This window comes from Convolutriloba macropyga, chromosome 11 (assembly GCF_964194025.1).
Source record: "Convolutriloba macropyga chromosome 11, txConMacr16.3, whole genome shotgun sequence".
Taxonomy (NCBI): domain Eukaryota; kingdom Metazoa; phylum Xenacoelomorpha; order Acoela; family Convolutidae; genus Convolutriloba; species Convolutriloba macropyga.
Genome location: NC_134478.1, coordinates 7,589,511 through 7,611,831, shown reverse-complemented (window position 1 = coordinate 7,611,831; position 22,321 = coordinate 7,589,511). Strand labels below are relative to the sequence as shown.

At 34.1% G+C, this 22,321-nt stretch overlaps 1 protein-coding gene across 1 annotated transcript in view; it reads right to left on the bottom strand.

The window, feature by feature from the left end:
* Positions 1 to 13,270: 13,270 nt before the first annotated feature.
* LOC142349731 (uncharacterized) overlaps positions 13,271 to 22,321 on the bottom strand; it is a 59,998-nt gene continuing 50,947 nt past the window's right edge. The window contains exons 9-11 of the mRNA XM_075401472.1: positions 19,755 to 19,944; positions 17,240 to 17,385; positions 13,271 to 13,450 (exon numbers count right to left, since the gene is read on the bottom strand). Of these exons, the coding sequence (XP_075257587.1) occupies positions 13,346 to 13,450; positions 17,240 to 17,385; positions 19,755 to 19,944 (441 nt within the window). The 3' untranslated portion in view covers positions 13,271 to 13,345. The remainder of the gene's footprint in view (positions 13,451 to 17,239; positions 17,386 to 19,754; positions 19,945 to 22,321) is intronic.

The following is a 22,321-nucleotide window of genomic DNA, read 5'->3' as shown; positions in this document are numbered from 1 at the left end:
AGGTCTTCAGAAGTTTCACTTGGTTTAATTGGCTTGAGTCTGATGCGATGAACACATTGTGTGTAATTCGTATTTACTTTTCGAATGATGTAATTTGAATCAGTAAGGGCTTTTTCCACTTTATATAGCGGGAGCCATTTCTGTACTTGGGAAGCTATTACTGTTGATTGTTCGAGTAGCTTAGGATTCAAAAGTAAACAGAATGATTTCTCCAGAATCGGTTTTGCTGATGCTTTTTGATCATAATACTTTTTGTACTTCAAGTATGCGGTTGTCAGTTTTTCTTTGTTTTCCCCGAACTTTTGCATCATGGCATCTTGCAGTTCATTTACGAAGTCAGAGTTTACTGCTACTGCATCCATTACTTTTCTGGAGAACCGTATGTCGAGGGGTTTTATGGGTTCTCTGCCATGGAATAGAGTTGAAGGACAACAATTTGTCGCTGAATGATATGAAGTATTATGGATAAAGGTTGCAAGAGGAACATATTTATGCCAGTCTTTCCATTGTTCTTCTGTATTAAGTTTCAGAATTCGTTTCAGTGGTCCGTGAGATCGTTCTACTGCTCCGATAGTCTGAGGGTGCTTTAGTGAGGCATGTTTTAGCTTTACTTCTAATAAGCTTGCTAATTCTGACATTAATTCAGAAGTAAAGTTGGTTCCTAAGTCACTAAGTATTGTTTGAGGAATGTAGCTGTGTTGGAAGAACACCTTTACTAGTTCTCGGGCTACTGTGTCAGCATATCCATTTGTTAATGGAACTGCGAATAGGTACTTTGTGAAAACATCTATTGCACTCAAAACATACTTATATTGCGATGACTTTAGGGGGCCTACTAAATCAATTTGGAGCATATCTCCTGGATATGATTGTAGTGAACTGACTGGTTGCAGTTTCGGTGTGATGTGGCTTTTCGGTACTCTGTTCAATTGAAGACAAGTGAGGCAGTTTTTGATGAAGCTAATGAAATGTTCAGTGAAGCCTGGATAATAAAATCGCTTTCTGAATTCCTGAATTGTTGCTTTAATGCCTAAATGTCCTGCTGTTTGTGAATTATGGAGCCTGTATATAGTCTCTTTCCACAAATGCTTAGGTACACAGAATTGTTTATGAAGTACTTTTCCAGTATCATCATAAAAATTCCGGTATAAGACATTCCCTTCAAGAATTAATCTGTTTAAATGTTTGTAATACTTTTTTAAACTTGTTGTAGCATACTTTAAGTCTGGTTCTTGATTATTTTGTTGAATCCAATTTATTACTGTTCTAATGTCTGCATCTTTTTGCTGCTCATCTGCTAAGTTAAGGCTAATTAAGTTGTCTGTAAGTTCTGGGAACTCATCTAATGGATTTGGGTACTCAATTGAATTTATTTCGTGTTTTCGTTTAAGTTTTAATAGCCCTTGAATTTCTGTAATTGGAACATTATTTTGTCGCTTTTTGTAATCCTCATAAACTCCTAGTTTTTTAAGAAAGTTAACTTCGTCTTCGTTTATTTCGTCACCGAGGCCTTCAGTATCAAATAACACATTTAGTTCTACATCAGGGTTTTGTGCTTCTGTGTCAATTTCTATTTCTTTAACTGGAATTCTGTCTGTTAACTTTAAAGACATTGTTGCTGATTTGTCATTCTCCATTCGCGAGAGACAATCCCCTGCGTAATTAGCACGTCCAGGAATGTGAGCAATTACTATGTTAAAGGTAAGTATTCTGTCTAAACAGTTCCAAAGTGATGGCGGTATTACTTTTGACTGAAAGAATTGTGTGAGGCTTTTGTTGTCAGTGAGTATAATTACTTGTTTACTTGATCCCCAAATGTAGTGTGAAAAGTAGTCCAGCGCATAGTACAAGGCTAGGAACTCTTTGTAATAAATTGAGAACTTTAATTGCGTAGCATTAAACAAATGCGATCCAAACGATACGGGAGCGTATGTTTTCTTTTCTTTCTTTCCTGTTTCGTTTACGTAGTCTTCCACCATTAGTACAAAACCTGCACCGTGGTAACTAGCATCGCAAAGAATTACATACTGTAGGCCTGGTTTTGGCAATCGCAATGTTACATTTGTTGCTTCCATTAAATCTTTCTTTATTACTTCTTATGCCTTTACATGTTCTTCTGTGGTTTCTATTACTGCATCCTTCTTCAGGAGCTTGTAAAATGACATTAGTTTTTCACCTAAGTTAGGGATGTAATTTCGGAAGAATTGCGTGAAGCCGATTAATCGTTTTACTTGTTTCGTTGTCTTTGGCATTTTAAATTTATCTAAAAATTTAGTTATTTTCGCTTTTTCCGGTGAAATTCCTTCTGCACTGATGTTGTTTCCAAGAAATTTCATTGTGTCAGTTGCTATTTCGCACTTTTCGGGTGACAATTTTAATCCAGATTGACGTATACACGTAAAAATTTCTCGTAAAGAGGGTACCAATTGTTCAAAATTTGTTACTGCATTTCCAATATCATCCATAAACTGGGTACAATTTCTTGAAGCTAAGCATGGGTCCAAGTAATGTCTAATAAAGGAACTAAATCCTGTTACTGACTTATTCAATCCTTGTGCAAGACATTTATATGCATAAGTTCTCGAAGCAAAGTTAAATGCTAGCAGTTGCACTGATACATCGTCTGCCATTTGCACACAGTGATATGCTTGAGAACAGTCGAGTTTGGTAAACAATCTTTTTCCGGCAAAATAATTTATTGCGTCACTCATGTTGGAAATCGGGAAGTTGGTATTCACGTAGTCATTTTTCAGCAAGTGGTTTACTTTTCTCAAGTCAATTAATAGTCTAAGTTTTCCTGAATTCTTTTATTGTGCGAAAAGTGGACTACTATATCTTGATTGAGACAAAGTTGTTATCAGTCCGTAATAATGCATTAGTGCGAGCTCTACTTGTAGCTCATTTCTCAAATGGACGGGCGTTGGAGGGCCTTGTTCGTAAATTGGTATGCTTCTTTCTGGAGTTAACTTTATTTTTAAATCTGTATTATATCGAACGTCAAATCTGTGTTTCGCAAAAATATCACTGAATTCGACTAGTAGTTCACCTACTACTGCTTTTTGCTCATCATTGAGGGTTGATTTTTCCCACGGAAACTTGCTCAAAAATGTTATTTTATCCTGATTGTTACCCTTTGGATCTAATTTCTCCATTTCTTGCTGTTTTAGCAGTTGCTCATAGATATCTCTCTGCAAGGGCGACAAGTTTGTCGGATCTGGGCACGTTTCAGTCGTTGGGAACCATAGTTTTTCATATTCTGGTGCTGGTTTCGCTGGTTGAGCCTTTCTTTTTGGGGTGTCTGTAACTTGAATTAGTTGATTTATTTCTGTTAAATAATTTTCGCTCATTTTTGCCACATTAATTAATTGAGGATCTACTTCTAACAACTTTTCAGCTTGGTCTGATGTTAAGAATGAAAATTTGGCTATTTCTTCGCCTTTATTTATGGTAATTGGGTGATCGGTAATGTTCAGGACATAGATGTACAGAATGTTATTTTCAGCAACTTTACTTAAAGAGGATGTTAATATTACTTCACTGTCTTTTTCAACTATTTCGTTTGGAATTATTACCCCACAGAGGTCAGTGAATGATTCTAGTTTATCATAAAGCTTACATTCTAATACTGTTTGTTGATTCGGCTGTAAAATTTGCTTTTTCTGTGTATAAACTCCAAATTTTTTCCGTTTTACAACTCTTCTGGGTTGCCTTTCTGGCTTTATTTCATTTATTTGTAGTGTTTTATCAGGGAATTTAATGTAACTTTGTCCTGGGCAAATGCTAACTTTATGTTTAACAAAGAATGGGTTGCCTAGGATTACAGGAGTTGTGACAATTAATACAAGGAAATCTTCTGTAAATGTTTGTGTGCCCAATTTAAATAAACTTTAATTGCTTTGTCAATTTTAACTATATTTCCGTTTGCCATTTTAACTTTATCTAGATCAGGCTTTTCTATTTCTGTTATTGAATTGATATTTGTATTAATTAGCTCCTTGTAAAACTCACGACTTATCACGTTGGCAAATGCTCCTGTATCGATTAGTGCGCGTCTTTCTAATTCTCCATTAAATTTAACTTTAACATAGGACAATGTTCTGCCTAAAAGTGGGACAATGCTGAATAATTGCTGAACATGTGGTGTTGGCTTTGGTGCGGATTGAGGTACTTGTGTTGGGAGTTGCACAGAATTATTAACTTTACTTTTATTATTATTACTTTTGCGTTTTCTACGCTTTTTGTTACTTTTGTTATAAACTGGCTCTATTACTTTATCTAAACTATGACTAGACGTGCTTTCGTTATAATAGTTAACTGAGTTTTTATAATTTTTATTTTGTTTTTTAAAGTTGGGTGGCTTTATTAGTTTTTTTGTTGATTAAATGGGAAATTCATACCTCTCATATTTCTATTTTGAGGGTTACTTGCACGATTAAACTGATTTGATTGTTGAGTGCTATATCGGTTGTGTACTGGACTATCGTAAACTATACCCTGTCTAAGAAGGTTTTGAGGGGTATTTTTTGTTGGGAACCGGTAAACTGGTCTATTAACATAAGCTGGATGAACAAATGGGGGACTGTCTGAAGGTTCGGTCCAATAATTACGAGTCTGTGGCTGTTCGTTATAATGAAACGGTCTAGGGGCATTAAATTGTGGTCTAAACTCTCGGTAATTATTAGCACGAGGGGCATACTGTTGCTGGGGCCGATGATTTGGCTGGAATTGGCGATAATTAGACTGATATTGGGGGTAATTTGGTCGATAATTTTGGTATTGAGGGCGGAAATTTTGTCTATAACTTTGTTTGTAGACTTGTTGAGGGTAATGTGGTGTGAATGTGTTTACTGGGCCTTGTTCTGATGGCTCATTTTTAGGTGCTGTTCTCTGCTCAAGTTCTTTCTAATTATTTGAAATAGTAGCTATTGCTTTTAACATTTTATCAGTATTTGATTCAGTTATTTCATTAAATCCGTCGTCGAAGTACTCTTCTCTGTTACACATCTCCCTTATTGCATTTTGTTGGCTAGCTAAGGTGCATAACTGATCTATTGTATCTGTATCTGGCCTTTCTAAAAGCTTATTCTTAAGCCAGTTTGGCATAGACTTAATGAAAAAACGCTTTATTTGTTCGTTTTTTCGATTTTCTGACATTCCAATGGCTGATTCTCTTGCTGCTGTCTCTCTTTCGAATCTACGAGCTTCTGGGTCACCATGTCCAGCTGGCGCTACTACTATTTCAGGTGCTGGATATGCTTTATTGGCCTCTGTTCTTAACTTTACTAAGAAATTTTTAACAGTGTCTGTTTTTGGATTAAACTTTTGATTCTCTAACTTTATAATTCTGATCTCTCTCAAGTCATCCTGCGTGAATCTATTTCTTAGAGCTGTTATACTGTCTTCGAAAACTAGTCTGGTAGCCTCTGGTAGGGTTAAGAAGTATCGTAAAGCGTCTCCTTTTAAATGTAATTGCAAAAAGTTCGCTTGTTGTGCGTTTGCGATTGCTGCGACTCCGATTGCACCTGTTATTAGTTGTTCAAACTCGTTAAAATTGTCCGTTTCGGATCCGGAAAAGGGCGTTATGTTGATCTGCGCGTGTGCCATTTCGCTTTTTACCCGTTTAGATTATATACTTTTCGTTCAATCAGTCTTATTTTCGTTCTAAAGTATTAAATAGCACGCTTAACTTAACTTAATGGAGAGATTAAGGGGATTTAAGTGAAGAAAACAGTTAAATGAATAGCACAAGAATATCAGAAAAGAAACTACTGAAACCATTCGTTCTAAAAACAATAAAGAAGAGCTGCTTATAAGCCTATTCCTAAAGCTCCGGTCGAATCGTCAGACTTATATCGTTGAAGCCGTATGGGCCGCCGAAGTCTCACCTCTAAAGAGTGCCCCTTAGTTTAGGAAAATTCGTGGGGACCACGACCGCACAGGCCTTGTGGAAGCTGCACTCAGATAGGCAACAGCATAATTGACCGAAGTCACTGTTTGATTCATTAACCTCCGGAGCTGTGTGGGGAAATAAAATATAATTGTTTTTTATTTTTGTTTAAACTTTTGTTTTGCCCTCTTTTTTAGTTAATAATTAAGTTATGGTTTCAGTAAATTATTATTCTGATGTTATCTGATAATCAGTGATGATGTTATCAAGGTTAATTTCTTTATCAGATTGAAGTTTGTGACGGATAAGTCCAAATTTGCGAGATTTCTGATTTAAACTTTTTGCTGTCCAATAAATTGCTACACGTTTATCGTCTTTATCTAGCACATAAATAACGATGGATTTATAAGCTGAAGAGGAAAAAGCGCTTACTATCTGAGCTTGTGTTTTATTGCTGTTATGGGTGTAATTGATGTTATTTCCTTCAATATGTTCAACAAAATTGGGGGAAGCGCGACAATTATTAATAGCGGGGAGAATTTGTTCTTTATAAATTGACATAAATAAAGCACCAAAATTAATTTTACAAATTCATTTACTCACAATATCCTCGTTTGCAAATACCCTGTGTTGTTTTTGTCCGTTGTGGCGGCTGTGGTTGAGTTTGTTCCAGTTATTGTCCACTCAAATACTTTTGAATTATTGTTGCATTTTGTCCACAAAGACACAAACACAGTTTTCACCCATTCTTTCCTTTGTTACTGCTTTCTGCATTATCGTCTTGCTCGGAAAGGAAGTGCTGGATGCTGGTCTGGATGATTGGAGTCTCTTAAGGTAATGGACAAAAGGCAAAAGAAGAAAATGTCGGACGAAAGAAGGAAAGATGCGAATTTATCAAGGAATTATTCAGAATTTCGGTCCGTTAAACTGGAAAACAGTTCATAACTCCTGTCACCATGTTAAGCACTGATTTTTAGAGTATTTATGTGGGTTGTTATTGATACAAATTATGGAGGTAATCTAGAGTAATTATTGCCATTTTTCCGAGGTCTTATTTAGATGTTTCACAGTGCGATTTTTAGCAGATATATTTTAATAAAGTTAGCTAGGAAAAGCCTTTTACTGAGCGGTTCGGATGTGCGATATATCCACTAGTTGCCTTGGTTTAGGAGTATCTGCGATCTCAACATTATTTCTGACGAGTAGTCTCAGACTTGGAAAAAATTTTAAAAGAATTGCCAGTTCAATCTTTTATTATTTCCTCTGTTAGAATTAAGAAAGATGTCACAATAATTGAAAGAAAGTTTTAGTTTTTATCAACTGATTTCTGAGTCGGTTCGCTGGTGCTCTGGTGATAGTGGGTTCCGCAGGTTTTGTGCCTTCAGTTGTATTGGTCCTTCGCAAATATTTACTGATTTTCAAGTAGGGCGATTTCCGGCTTTTGTACGTCTCTTGGTGTTTGTTCAGTACAAATACAATTCCGTATTAGCACCTACTTTATCAGAATAATTACTTCACCAAGTACATAATCTCTCATGAAGTTATTTACTGATTATGTGAATTTATCTTCAAGAAACTCAAAAAAGTAAATATTGAGGCTTTTAGGCACTTGATATGTTTGCTGGTAAAACTGTCACTCTGCGGTTGTTTTTTGTAAACATAAACAAATTAGAGGTTACAGGCCTTGATGGAAATGTTAGCTATAAATGGCCTTGAAAACTAAATGAATATTAGTTAATATAAACTACTTATATATGGATATTTTAAGGAATATCATCACGTAACTATTATTGTACTTCAGTTTTTTCCCCAATTCAATGAACTTAAATTGCACGTTGGAGCTGTCCTTAAGATTCGAAGAGTAATGATGGTCTGTTTTTTAATCGGTGACTTTTCCACAGGAAATTTTTGAAATTTTCCAATTTTTGTTCCTTCATTCTTTCAAATTTTTATTTCTTCATTAGGTATATGCTTTTTCTAACATGTATTCATTTATTAATAGAACGTTTTCAGTATTCCGAGGCCAAATGAAAAACTTGTTTTGTTCAATGTCTGGCTTGCCGTTCAGTTTTTTAATCTTGCTTTCTGATCTCGCTTTTTAATCTTGATTGTCTGGCGCGGTTTCATAGGTGGATTTTGTTAGCAAAGTTACTCCTGTAGATTTGGTACAAGTGATGAGTGGAAAATGATATTCCTTCTTCAGCGAAGAGTGCTCAGCTAAATATGGGAATCCATTTGTCCCATTAATTTGGTGGTTTTAGTGATTGTCTTTCCAAAAGGTTTCTACAGGTAGGGATCTTTGTTTTTTTCCGATAACTGCGCCATGTCAGTTATTCTTTTGATAATAATATTTGATTTAATTTGACAAGGTTGCATGAATTTAATTTAATTACTATCAGGTTTTAATATATCGAGTTTAATGTTTGAGTTTCTATCGGCTAATGTGCTAAATTTAATCTTCGGAAAGAGATAAAATGATAATCTTAATTTGATTCGGAACTAACGTCAGATTGAACAAGAACAGAGTTTTTACAGAGCTAGACAGGTACTAAATTACTGTTAATTAATAACAAAGTGATTGATTATAAAATACATCGCCTGGGCCATAGCTCATTGCTCCATGAAGATATAACAATAGGCATTTGAATATTGTAATAAAATTGGTCTATTATCGACACTACCAAAGATTCGACGTTGTAAATGACATCGCTTTTCGTTTTTTTTTTCATTTTCTTTTGATTCCTTCATTGTTTCGAAATCAGAAGCAAGCAAAAAGAGTTTTTTGAGAGGGCAATGGAATCAAATAACTGAGAAAATACAAGACGGAGAGAAAGTGTTAGAAGAAAAAACAGATATTTAGAGTTACCAATATTCGTTTTGAAAAATGTCAACATGAAAAATTAGCGCCGCAAAAAATTATAATGAATTATAAAAAGTTAGCTCGAAGTCATCAACGGGGCACAAACTCTACGTTGGCTTTTATTTCTATGGACTTATCTTTTAGAATATTTTGTTTGAAAATTATATTCGATCAGTAAAAACGGGGGTTCGAGTTTCACCTTGAATAGAAAATGATTCTGGTCGATAGACGATTCTGGTCAATCTCTTCCAATTGCTGCGTTGTTTGAGACTTTCTTTGCTATAGAGATGAGGCATTTCTTCAGTAAGAATAAAAAAAATCAAGATGAAGTTTCAGGATATGTCACAATCATTTGTTGTTTTACATTGTTGAATTCTTACGAAAACAATGAAATTATGGTCAGAAGTTGGTTCGTTCCAAAAGATGACATTTTTTCAATGGAACAAAAATAAGTGCAATTTTAAACTTTGCGGTTGCCCAGCTATAAAAAAGCAACCACTATATAGGTTTATCATAATTCTATATAGCTGTTATCCCTATAGTTAGCACATCGTTTTGTGGCATAAAGTGGTAACAGGTTGGAGTTAGACAGAATTGCCTGCGAACGGTTTGGGATGCTTTTGCAATATATTTGTATAGAACTTGAAGTGCATTTCAGACCATTAATTTGGCCTCCTACTGTAAGAACAGGCGTAACAATTTGGCCATCCGTGAATGCAACCACTAACAATCTAATTTATGCTATCTAAAATCAGTCAACCTGTAAAATTTCTCAAAGTACCTGAAATTTAGTTTGTGACTGCATTCATTTATGTGACACACGCCAAAAATATAAGCACACAGGCGAAAACTATAACCAAAAACTTGTATGCAACTATACTACAATCAAGAGAAAATTTAGCAACGAATTATGCACAGAAAAAGTGAGACTCGGAAAAAAACTCGTTTTTATGTCTAACCTTATGTATCATACCTGATATGCCGTATACCCCATATATACTTTTTGTATGATATCCAAAATGTGTGCATTGTGATCAACCAACCTGTTTATAATTCAGAAACATTCACTTCCCGTTAATGAAAAATTTACTCGATAAAAAGTCATATTGAACTTGTTTCTTAATCATTGGTTTAACCGGAACTTACCCAAAAATACTTAAGAAATGTGTTTAATTTTATGTACTTAGGAAATGGATTGTTAAATCTTCCTATGGAATGGATAGCTAAATGTACGCTATTTCTTCTTCAACCTATTTATCGTTTTTTTGAGAGCTTGGAATTTTTTTATTTCTTTATATACCTCTCTTTATTTGACATCGTTGTTTTATTTTTCAAAAATTTTGCCGTGTTTCTCCGCTAATACTTAGGATTACATTTTTATTAGGGTTCGTTAAGCTTAATTTTTTGTTCCGACCCCTCTTGAGGGGCGGAGGAACTATATACTCAACTGGGTTTTTTTTTGTTCAGTCAATTTTGGCCGATCGATATATTCATCGTAGAGAGTTGAGACTGGTGTCATTAGAAAGCTTGTCCAGCGTAGAATATGGAATTAAAAAGATTTTTTTTTATTTTCGTTTTTGACAGGGAGATATCGAGGTTTAAACTTTCGAGAAAATAGAGTGAATTCCGTTGATTTCATTCACCTTTTTTCGAAATTTTTGACTAAAATTTCGCCAATTTTGATAAAATTTAATAAAATTTATCATGAAAATGTTGTTGATTTTACGTTTAAAGACAAAATACATTGTCGGCTATTTTCATTGTCACCAATTCCGGCTAAAAATTTCACAAAATTCAGACTTTTTCATCAAAAACAGCACGAAATAAGTTTCTTTATTCCACCCTGATTAAATTTGCAGGAAGTGCACACCTAAACGCCACTAACACAATCTTTGTAGACTAAAAAGGGGGCTAATTTCACTTCAACTTCCGTTGAGAGTGCTCTGTAAATAAAATTTTGCCGTTTTTTGCTAACTTTATTCTTTGATTATCAAAAACGCAGCATTTTCTTTTTGATTTTTTAACAAACAAAATATCTATATCAATGACATTCTAAAAATTAAATATTCCTAATGGACAATCAACACTAGCAGGACTACTTTTGTACCAACCTTGGACCGTTACAATCCAAAAAAAATCAGATTGTCATCAGTCGGTTTTTTATAAAAAAATTTCGATTTATATTAATTAAAAAACCGAACATTTCAAAGCTCACTAGTGATAGGTCCCACTGGCTTCCTAATAAGCTTGAAATTAATTTATCTAGTTGATTGCTTGAAAGCTCATGGTCGTTTTGACTTTTAAAATATTCGATTTTTAAATAAAAAATTGCTTATTGAAATCTGCCTCTATTTTTCTCTTACTTTGGTCAACTTGTAGCTTAGTGTCAGCAATCAAATAGTGCTCCTTCTTTCTGCTGAATTCAAATTTAGTCTTTATTGCGGTTTTACGCCTTAAGTTATGGTGTTCTGGCTTTGATACTTCTAGATTTCACAAACTTTTTTTAATTTTTAGGTATTTGCCCATTTTTCATGTTTTCTAATTTTGTCAAATTGTCACGTTATTTTCAGTTCATATATCACATTTTTTGCGTTCAAAATAACACACATTTGATAATATTTAAATCCTTAAAGATATAGATGGTGGTTCTTTACTGCTTCGACAATGCTTTCTCGAAGAACTTAATTCAATTTTTGAATTTTGTCTTTAAGTGTCGTTTTTACTTTCTTTTTAGTCGTATTTATTTTTGTGTACAATGACCCGGTTTGATTTGCTTTCCCTGGAAGAGTAGATGAGCCGACGTTTTGATATTAGAAGATAGATAATGGCTTTCATGACTTTGAAAACAATTGTTTTCCAAAATGAAAAAAAAAAAAACATTTCAATTTCGCAATTTTTGTTCCTTTTAATGTCTGTTTGTTACCTGGTCTCGTTAATTAAAGGTTTAAGATGCCATATTTTGTCAAGGGAAGGTGTCAAAAGGGATTGATGTCACAAAATCTAATGTTTTTAAAGAAATCGTTATGAATTTACTGGCTTCGACACTGGTTTTTCACAAAAAAAAAAACAAAATACTTTTTGATTTTTGTAATTTTTAACGTCCTTTTTGTAGACGTAAGACATGTTCTGGTTAATAGCAGGTCTCGAAGGCTCCGTTCGGAAGAATAAACGAACCTATTCAATTTTCTCATTTTGTAATTAATGGCTTTCATGTCTTTGGAAATAATGTTTTACATAATCTTGCTTTTTTTCTTTTTGGTCTAATTGTTACCTAGTTTCATTAATGAGGGGTCACATATTACATTTCAAAGGAAGATGTCAAAAGGGATTGGTTTCACAAAATCTAATGTTTTAAGAGAATTCGTCATGACTTTACTGGGTTCCACACGCGTTTTTCACAAAAAAAAGTAAATGGATTTTTGATTTTTGTCATATTTGACGTTCTTTTTGTAGACGTAAGACATATTTTGGATAATTGCAGGTCTCAAGGGCTTCCTTTGGAAGAATGGACGAACCTATTCAACTTTTTCATCGTGTAATTAATGGCTTTCAGGTCTTTGGAAATAAATTTTTTTCGAAAGAAAACAAGTATTACTTAATTTTGCAATTTTTTTCTTTTTTTCTGATTTTTGCTTATTTTTATTAATGAGGGGCCAGATAATACAGTATAAGTGTTCGAAGAATTTGCAATCGAACATATTTTGGGGCCAAAGTATGGCTTTACGGCTTCCAAAGCATTTTCTGGCAGTATATATTTGAATTTTAGTTTGTTGTCTATTTGTTGTTCTTTTTGTAACTGCATAAAAAATTTAATACCAAGAGTTCTTAATTCCCTTCTATAGAAGCATTGGTAATTGTAAACCTTTGGGATATTTTAGTTGATTCCTAATAGTTTTCATTACTTTGAAATTAATTGTTTTTTGTTTAAAAAAACTCAGCGAATTTTCTAACTTTAGTTTCTGTTCTTTTTTGTCTAATTGTTAACAAGCTTTATTATGAACTGGCGAATAACCATTTTTTTCTGGTGATTGACAAGTTATTTTGTGTATTTTCAGTTTTATCTGACGCTATTTTGACTTTGTTATTAAGTTTTGTTTTTTAAATTGGACATAATTTTTTGATGTAATTAATGTTTGTTGTTAATGTTGTTGTTTGATTTTGCCGTTCGTCTTCGTTCGTTTTCTTAATATCGGCATATCTCATCAATATAATGCATCATTTTTACTCCACTGATTTATTTGCTTTGGAGGCTATCTTTTCGTTCGTACACCAGTTTTTTTTTGAAAAATACTTGAATTTTTTGTGTTTTTCTATCTGTTCCTCATTTGGTAGACAATTATGCCAAAATTGTGGATGAGCGGGGTCGGAACTTTATGTGCGATCGCACATTACCGAGCCGCCTTGTCAAATATATGGTTTGGAATTCCAATTAATTTGAAAGTATACATGCGAAAAAAAGCAAAAAACAGTATTTAAGAAACTTATCTTGTAATTCAATTTCTCATCTCGAGAAAGCATCGATACGAAGAAATTCAATTCCGCTTGACGGTTTCAGGAAAAAAATTTTCTCAATTGACAGAATTGATTGTGTCCAAATTTCAAGCAGCATTTTTCTTGCGTTCTTCGTTGAGCAGTTTCTTTAGTTCTGTGTTTTCTGCCTGCAGTTTTTTCACAGATGCTTGAAGAGCCGGAAGTCGTTGTACCTGAAAAAAGATTTTATTCAATTTTAAATTTTTGTCACAAGCTTCTGACATTTGATAGCAGATTATTACTTCTCAGTTGACTAACACGATATACGGATCTTTCCTATTATAGCCCCCCCCCCCCCCCCCCCCCCCCAGCTTAGTGGTCAGATAACCTATACCCCCCCCCCAACATGGTAATTATACCATAATGGGGGCTATAATTTCATGAGAAAGCTATAATAGGAAAGACCCCGATATTCTTTTCAGTAATACGGTTGCTATTATATATACCTATCCAACTGCAGCAATAAAAAATTTAACTCACCCCTTTCAAACGAGAGCTTTATCACAACTTTTGTACGCTGCATAAATAATTTAAAGCCAGTTGAGAATTTTAAACAACTTCCATCAAATGTTTGTCAACAATTCAGCATTTTGGCCGGAGTTCAATCAGCAACTACCGTGTTTTTTTTGTTCGTCGTTTGCGCGCGGTCAACTTGTAGACGCGTGTTCAAATTCAAAAATGCACACATGACTTTCCTCTTGCAAGATAAGATTGCAATTTATTGAACAAAGAAACGGAAGTTACTGTAAGAAAAAAAAGCTTTTTATAAATAAATAATAGCTTTTTCTGATCCGGTAATGTGCAATTGATTATATTTTTTGGTGGTATTGTGTTTAAAGATTTTAAATGATCTACGCCAAAAATTGTTTGATAATGTCTCATTGCAAATTTGAAACAAATGTTGCAACGATTTATCAAATAAAAATATCTGAAAAGACGTTAGTTTTCAGGAAAGAGAACCAAAGTTTAAGAGCTTTAAGCAATAATGGTCTCACTTCAAATATGAAAACACTGATAACAATTAAACAAAAAGTGCTATATAATTTATATTTCATAATGATAGCTATTTTGGGTAAATTTTTGACGATCGATTTTTTTGCAGAGATACAAATTTGGCATTATTGAAAACTTTCAGAAAACCTGAATCAATCCTTCCAGCGAGTTTCAGAAAAAAAATTCAAACAAGAAATAAGACTTGGTTATTCTTATTTTTGTTTACTTCATTGACTTTTTCACCTTAAATATGCACCTAGGTATATACTTACAAAATTCAACAGTTATATTAGGGCATCAATTTTCGAAAAAAAAATCAATTTTAACCGAATATAATTGGTCGATTTACATTCACAGGACGACGAGGATTTGGTGTTTTGATGTAGCATGTTTAAACTTAGGGAGACTACCCTACAGGACGAGGAGTGAACTAAAGCAAAGCTGGTAAAAATTGGGGGAAGACCTAGTCTTATAATTTTTCTTCAAACATCGCCAACAGCAATGGTGATCGTAACCTAAGAGCCCACTATGTGGCTAAGAGAGCTGGAAATTAACGGCTGACAAATAATAGGAGTATCAGTTTGTTCCATTTTGGCAACAAGAAATTAGATTCTATTTTGGCCTACTGATATTTTTGGAGAGTTATAAAAGCTGCGCCATTAAATTCTACAGAAAATAAATAATGTCGGTTAATTTTCTGTCGATAACAGGCTTTTCCATTTGAAGGTTTTGTGAATTGGGAAAAATGAATGCACGTTTTTTCTGAAAACCAAAATTTGTAAAAATTAATCACAATTTAATTTTCGAGATAAAATCCAAAAAAAATGTTATAAATTAAAGCATCCAGATTAACCAAAATGCTGAAAAACTTTTTTTCCTCTAAAAAGAAGAAAAACAATATGATTAACTTAACAGATAAAGTTATTTGGCTTAACAACATAGAAACTGCAATATTTCAAAATGAACGCCACAAATTTACACTACATCATAATACTGTTTTTTCACACAAATTTTAATAAATGAATCATTTTGCGTTTGACGTACTAGACGACTCACAAATTTCAACTACAAATGGTCGGCGTAATAATTTCTGAAGACTGTTCACTAATTCGTTTATATATCCGCACTAAATTTGAATTTGAATTCTATATAAACCAAGTTTGTCTGCTAAAATGACAGAGATTAGCCTGAGAACAAATGAAAAATGATTAAACTAACGAAGTGCTTGAAATGGTGCCAAAATGTAGGCTCTCAAATTTACTTCATTAAGTTTAAGCGCCAGCCATTTGTAGTGATTAAATATTGTCCTGATCAGACCCTGTAAACTGGATGGGGTCCTGATCAGACTATCGAGACCGTAGGTAATTCTGCCAGACTCTGTGGAGCGGTTTACCCCAGGTGTGCGACCCCAGTCGGTCTGATCTGGGCTGGCTTTGAGTGGCGCACCTCATCGTGAGATGATGATATTTTCGTTCGATTATGACTCGCAAAAAAAACGATCAATTGAGATGCTTAGCTTTAATTTTTCAAGTAAGTATTACAAAAACAATTGACCATAATTGCTATATGTGATATTCGAGTGAGAGTGATGAAAATTTTTAAAAGCTTAAAGATTCTTCACATCAAAACTGCTTTTTAAGAGCAAGGCATTAAATTTTTGAGTAAAATGAAAATTACCTAGACTCCTTGTCAATTTTTGTGTTTTGTTTTATCATTCATATAAAGTGATGTTCTCTATTAACTTTTTAACTTTGTTGGTGAGGTATTTTAAGGTGGATAAAAGTAGAATTTACACAGACCATGATTTGTCTAAAATTAGCTAGAATCTGAAGCATTTATGATTAAATGCTTCATCTTCTATTTTGCAGGAAGCACTTTGTTAAGTTGAGGGCAGGTAATATTGAAGAATTTAGATGAAACATTTTTCCTATTTGTTTGAAATTTCAAATTTTCCTATTTTTTCCCGAAAAGGAAGACGTGTCTTGCATCTTTGACTGAAGCTTGCCTTGATTGAGTTTGTTGGATACTTTAAGAGCGGGACACATTTCGCTCAAAAATTTTGCTCTATTCCGTTTTGTTGACTCATCCTCCTCCTCCGCCCTCCCCCCGATTAGTGAGTGAGTGCATAATTTTTACCACACCCAAGAGCACGTGATATATGTACGCATATAATTCCGTGCTGTGTAAAAACGCACACATTTTGTAGCTATCCCTTTTTGCGATACAAACGTGTCTTCGAATCTCTCTACTCTCCATAATTTTTGAGAAAATTTCCACTTCCAAAATTTTGGATCTATGCTGCCCCCAGGCGCATTTGCTGTTTTTTTTTACAAAGTAGCGTCCTATATAACAACAAATAATTTGTACGTGGGGGTCACGAAAAATGTTAGGGGTCTATAACCTGTTTGGGGCTCTATGCAGGTCCAACGACTGTGCAAAAATTGCAATTTTCACAGTTGTTACGCCTGCATAGACCCCCAAACAGGTGATAGACCCCTAACATTTTTCGGACCACTAAATTTATGTAAATTCATCGCTAAAATCAGCGGTGAAATTATGTAATTTCACCGCATTCACCGATTATCTTGCAAAATTTTGCGTTGAATGGCGGTGAGACCTTGACCCGGGTGACCAGTATTGGATTTGAATCACCATCTATTACTTGTCTGCTAACAAGCCTATTTACATCAACTGCTACCCATTTACATCAACTGGTCTTAAGCTCTCGAACTTGGGCATCTCTTATAACCCATTCTCTCGTTCTCTCTTGTTCCTCGAGGCTTCTTTTCTCTAGCCAAGTATACGTTGAACAAGTAGAGCTTCTTGTCAAGCTATGCCAAGCTTATCTTATGCACAATTTACATTAGGTTGTTCTCTCTCAACCTGCTATAAAAATACTGAAGGGGGTGAATTCGACAGAATAGACCTTTAATTTCTAAATGAAATTTTTTTGAAATGAAAAACCAAACCTTTAGTATTCTGTTTTCGGAGGCAAGTTCTGCATTCATTTTGGTCACGCTCTCCAGATGGTTCTGTAGGAACGCTATTTGCTTTTTGTTCATAGGGCCATCTTTGCCCACGGCTCCGCCAGGGCTGCCAGATCCCGAAGGTCGCCCTGAACAAAGAAAAGCTTCTGGGAAATTAATATATGGAGATATTGAGGGAGTTATCAGAAAGTTCCATCTAAAGTTTTTCGATCGCTCTGTATGTATTGGGGTTGTTCGGTCTCTCTAGACTTCGAATCACCCCATGCGACTTCGAATTGTCATCTTGCAAGATTTTGGAAAAAGAAATATAATGTTTGCTTTAACGCAACCAATGAGAGCTCAGCTCGACCGGAGCGATCTTGCAACAATATTGCAAGATAATTATATGTGTTGCAATATCTAGCAAGACATGGAAGTGTCGAAATCTGGGAGAAAAATATACTCCAAAACAAATTAATAGCGTGACTCTAATATGCAAAGCTGAAGACAATTGTGTTATATCGTGACCATATGACTGAAATTGCCGCACTCATATTAGGTCCTCAGAAACGAGTATCGGGGTCAAAAAATCATATGAATATCTCACATATTCAGCAAATTTATTGCTAGAGGCTTCTCAAGCCTGGGAATACAAAAAATACAACACAAAATATAAAAATATCTTGCTGTTTTAGATAAACAAACATAGAACTGTTCTTTGCACTGTTCTGGATGAAATTTAGAACTGTTCTTTTGATAAAAAAATTGTTTTCATGCTCAATAAATTTCTGTCTTCTGCAAAAAATTCTCGTATGAAAATATACTTCGAGATCAATTTGATGTCGCATGTTGAAGCTATTGAAGCTAGGGATAGATAATCAAACACTTGAAAACACCAAAACACTTGAAAAATTTGTGAATATGCATGTACGTTAAATGATCAATTTTTATGCATATTTTTGAGGTCAGGATAAGTTTCATCACACTTTTGGATATCCAATAAACAACAGCTCTTTTCCACATTTTTTGACTATCACACAATTGTTGCTCGCAGGGTGGACCAGTAGGCTTTGTCGAGATTAAAGGATTGCAATCAATTAAGAGTCGCTAAGGTCGCGGACTTCACTATAATGATGTTTGCATAGTTTCATAGAATCGTTGAAGCTTACGAGCAAAGAGTTTGTCTTATAATAAACAATTGCTTTTCTACTATTGATATAAAAAGGAGCCAAAGCCAGGAAACAGAACGAGATAATAAAGCAAAAGAAAAATCTTTCTTCTTTCAACAAAAGTTTAACAACTATTTCTAAAAATTGTGTAGGGAACATGTGCCAGCACAGGCTTCAAGACATGAAATGAATACGAGTCACAAAAAATAAACTGCCAGTGCTTGCATAAAGGCGCAATTGTTTCTCGAAAGGCAGAAACCAAGCATTAATATTATTAAACAGGAAATTAGCATCAGAATTGAATACATCCCTGTCAAAATTGATAGAAAGTTAATATTTAATGTCCGTTTTGGGAATTATTATTTTTTTTTAACAAAACCGGCAGAATTGTTGAAATAAATTTTGAGCCGTTACTTTTGAATCACTCTGACGAAATCTTCAAATAAAACTACCAGCAAAATATGTTTTTCCATTTTTAACTTGTCTTTGGAAAGAAAGGAGTGTAAAATTGTAGGCGTTCCGAAGGCCAATAACGTAAAAAAAACATTTGTGAGTTTTTTTGCAATTTCTCAGAAAAAGTTTCAAGACTATAAAATTGTCACAGGTGCTGAATCGCAGTGAATTATACTTTCAAAGATATTTGACGCCTATTTGAAAAAGTCTCTGGAAACTTCTAATTGAAAAATCTCACTCCAATAAAAAATTTTAAGTAATTTTTAATTTTTTCCTCATCTTTTCAAATGGCTTGTGCCTCATACCTTTCAACCATAATCCCATAGACGGTTGAAACAATTATTCTGTCTCTATTTTCGCATTCAGGGACACTTGCTATGAAAACAATGCAACTGTTTTTAATAGAAAATATTCAAATCTTCGCTTTTTGTTCACACTTTTTGTTATCATCTGGACTGGCGTGAAATGGCTATTGAGTGTGCATTTTAGGGAACTTGCAATCAATAACATCATTGCACCAGTTATTTATAAGAAGAGGGTTTTTGCTTTAGGAAGATAGGAAGAGGGTTTTTGCATTAAAAATCGGTCAAGCAAAAAATCGCATTAAAAAAAGACGGACTTGACTAATATAATTGCTACAAACTTCGTTTGAGAGCAATCAATAATTTTAATTTATAAAGTGCATATTTTTGAGTTTTTAATCGGAGCGTTAAAAGGCCCAAAAATTAAAATCCTCAAACTGCAATTTTTCCTAGAAAACTGAAAAAATTGAATGTTCAAAAGTAAAATAGTGCGGCTAGTAATGTTTGTATCCCCCTCCCCGAGGGTTGGGACAAAAAGACAGAGACGTGAAGTGACGAGTGCTTCAAAATGGGTGATAAAGTAGGGTTGTCAACCTGGTGCAGATTGAGGCTTCGCACCCCCCGATCCCGCCGAGCTAGACCCTGCTGGATCCGAGTCCCCATAGTAGTAGTCGTCTTCCTCGTCTCCCCCATCGACACCCTCCCCCTCCCCTGCTTCCTGCCTGTCTCTGTTCTTAGCCAGAGCCTCATTCATGTTAGCTTTAATCTGGTCCAGGTTTTGCAACTGAAACGAAATCTGAAGTGAAGCAAAATCGTTGAAGTTTGTTCAAAAATGGGCTCTGTTTAATTCCACTTCTAGATTACGACCGTCAAGAATTAAAATTTTGAAGCTTTATAATGGTATATATATAATGCTTGCTTTTGCCCTTATAACGGTTTTTATAGACTTTAAGAGGCGAGACTTGCAATTAAAACTCATATATGTTGCAAATACCACCTTTTATGAGGACTTGAAACCCGTTATAAGGGCAAAAGCAAGTAGTTTGTTCACACGTGGTATCTTCAACAAAACTATGTTTACGAAAAAGAAAAACATCCCAAAATTTGTAAATTTTTATTAAAAAAAAATTACGACGAACTACAAAAATCGTGTTTTGAGCGCTTGTATAGCTGGCTAGGTAAATTTCGTAACTTTATTCGTCACAAAAAGCCTCATAATATTCACAATTTCTCAAGGTCCAGATGTGTGGAGAAAAATAGGTCGGATATCATCCCAAGAAATTCCTGCTTTACAACAGAGAACTTTTTTGAAAAAATCGTTGTAAACAAGTAGTATGTTTTTGTGTACCGTTCCAAAATTTGGATATTTTTAACGTGATAGAGCCCCCCCCCCCCGTAACAGTGTTCAATTTCAGAGTTAAAATTTAACGAACTAATGCATTTCGCATTCAAGATGGTTCAAATAGCTTAAAATGAAGTGACTCTACAAAATAAAATTTTCAGAAACCGGTTTTAAAAGCTGCAGTTGAAAACCGAAAGCTATTTTATTAGATCTTGCAAGATGCCTACAAAAATCTATCCTGTGAGGTCTTGTAAGACAAAAGTTTACGTTACAAGAATACAAAACTTTAAAAGATCTAAGGTATCTTGCAAGTTCTTGTATGAAGGAATATTATATTGCAAAATCTTTTTGTGACAAAATTTTGCAAAATCTTTCTCAAACGAGAAATTCCTGCTATACAACAAAAAAAAACATTTTTGAAAAAATCGCTGTTAATAATTAGCATGTCTTAAAATTGTGTACCATTTTAGGCTTTGAAAAACTTCAACGTGGTAGAGTCCCCCCTTAACAGTGTTCAATTTCACAATTAAGATTCAACAAAGTAATGCATTTCGTATTGATGATGGTTTAATAGCTTAAAAAGAACGTAATCTACAGAATAAAATTTCCGAAGTTTTCAAAAAAAAACGATTTTTAAAAGCTCTATTCAAAACCCGAAGGCTATTTTATTAGATCTTGCAAGAAGTTTACAAAAATTTATCTTGTAAGGTCTTGTAGGACACAAGTTAAGTTAGTCTTGCAAGAATACAAAAATTTGAAAGATCTAAGGTATCTTGCAAAATCTTGTAAGAAGAAATATTATCTTGACGAATCTTTGTTCCGATTGCTTCAATTTATTATAACATTTGGCTTTTATTACAACGATAAATGCATGAAACATTCTGTTCTTTTTGTTCTACATACTTTCCAAATTATATTAAGAGTAACCAAGATTATTCAATAAATGCTGCGTTTCAACAAACCTACAAAGCTACACTTTATTGAGCTCCATTATTTACTAGTCATGACAAAATCGTAAGATGTCTCAAAAAATCTTTGAAGCCCAGTTTTTGTAGAAAACATAAAAAAAAGGCTGAGAAACTTTGCATATACATTTGCATGGTCAAAAAATTAAGACTTTAATATAAACGTCCGTACACTTTGAGCTCTCATTGGCCTTGTAACTTATGGTTATTTGATAGTTTGTCATTGTCACATTTTTTTTATTGTTCAGTTTCTGTTCAGCCAATTTCAGTCTCAATGTTGATAAATTAATGTGCGTAATGCACGCTATCAAACACGTTCAGTTTTGGGCCAAAATTTGTCAGTTTGGAAGAAATTTTTTTTTCCGGCAGGAATGAGCGTTTATCGAGCAAGAACCAATAGAGATTTAAAGATACATTAAAAAATACAAATTTAGTTAGCACGAATAGAAATGCCAACAATTTAGCTCAACAGTTTAAATAATCTCATTGAAGCAACGCAAAAAGTTTGAATCAAACGAACTGAAAACTGAAACGCAAAAATTAGTAATTAGAAAACAAATTGGTCAGTTACACTAACGTTCTGATATTAAATTGTACTAAAATGTCGTCAACAGTAAATTAATTGGCATATATAAACTTCAAATAAATTTGACTGCTGGCACTACTGTTGTATCTTCATCTATTACCGCAGAAACTATAATTTTACTTGAAAACAGTATTTCTTTGAAAGTATGTAACTCGTTCTGACATGGTTAACCATTGACTGTAAATATGAGAGAACAAATCACAATTATGAATGGAATAACTCGAAAAACGAAAAACTACTGCTAAAATGCACATTATTGAACATATGA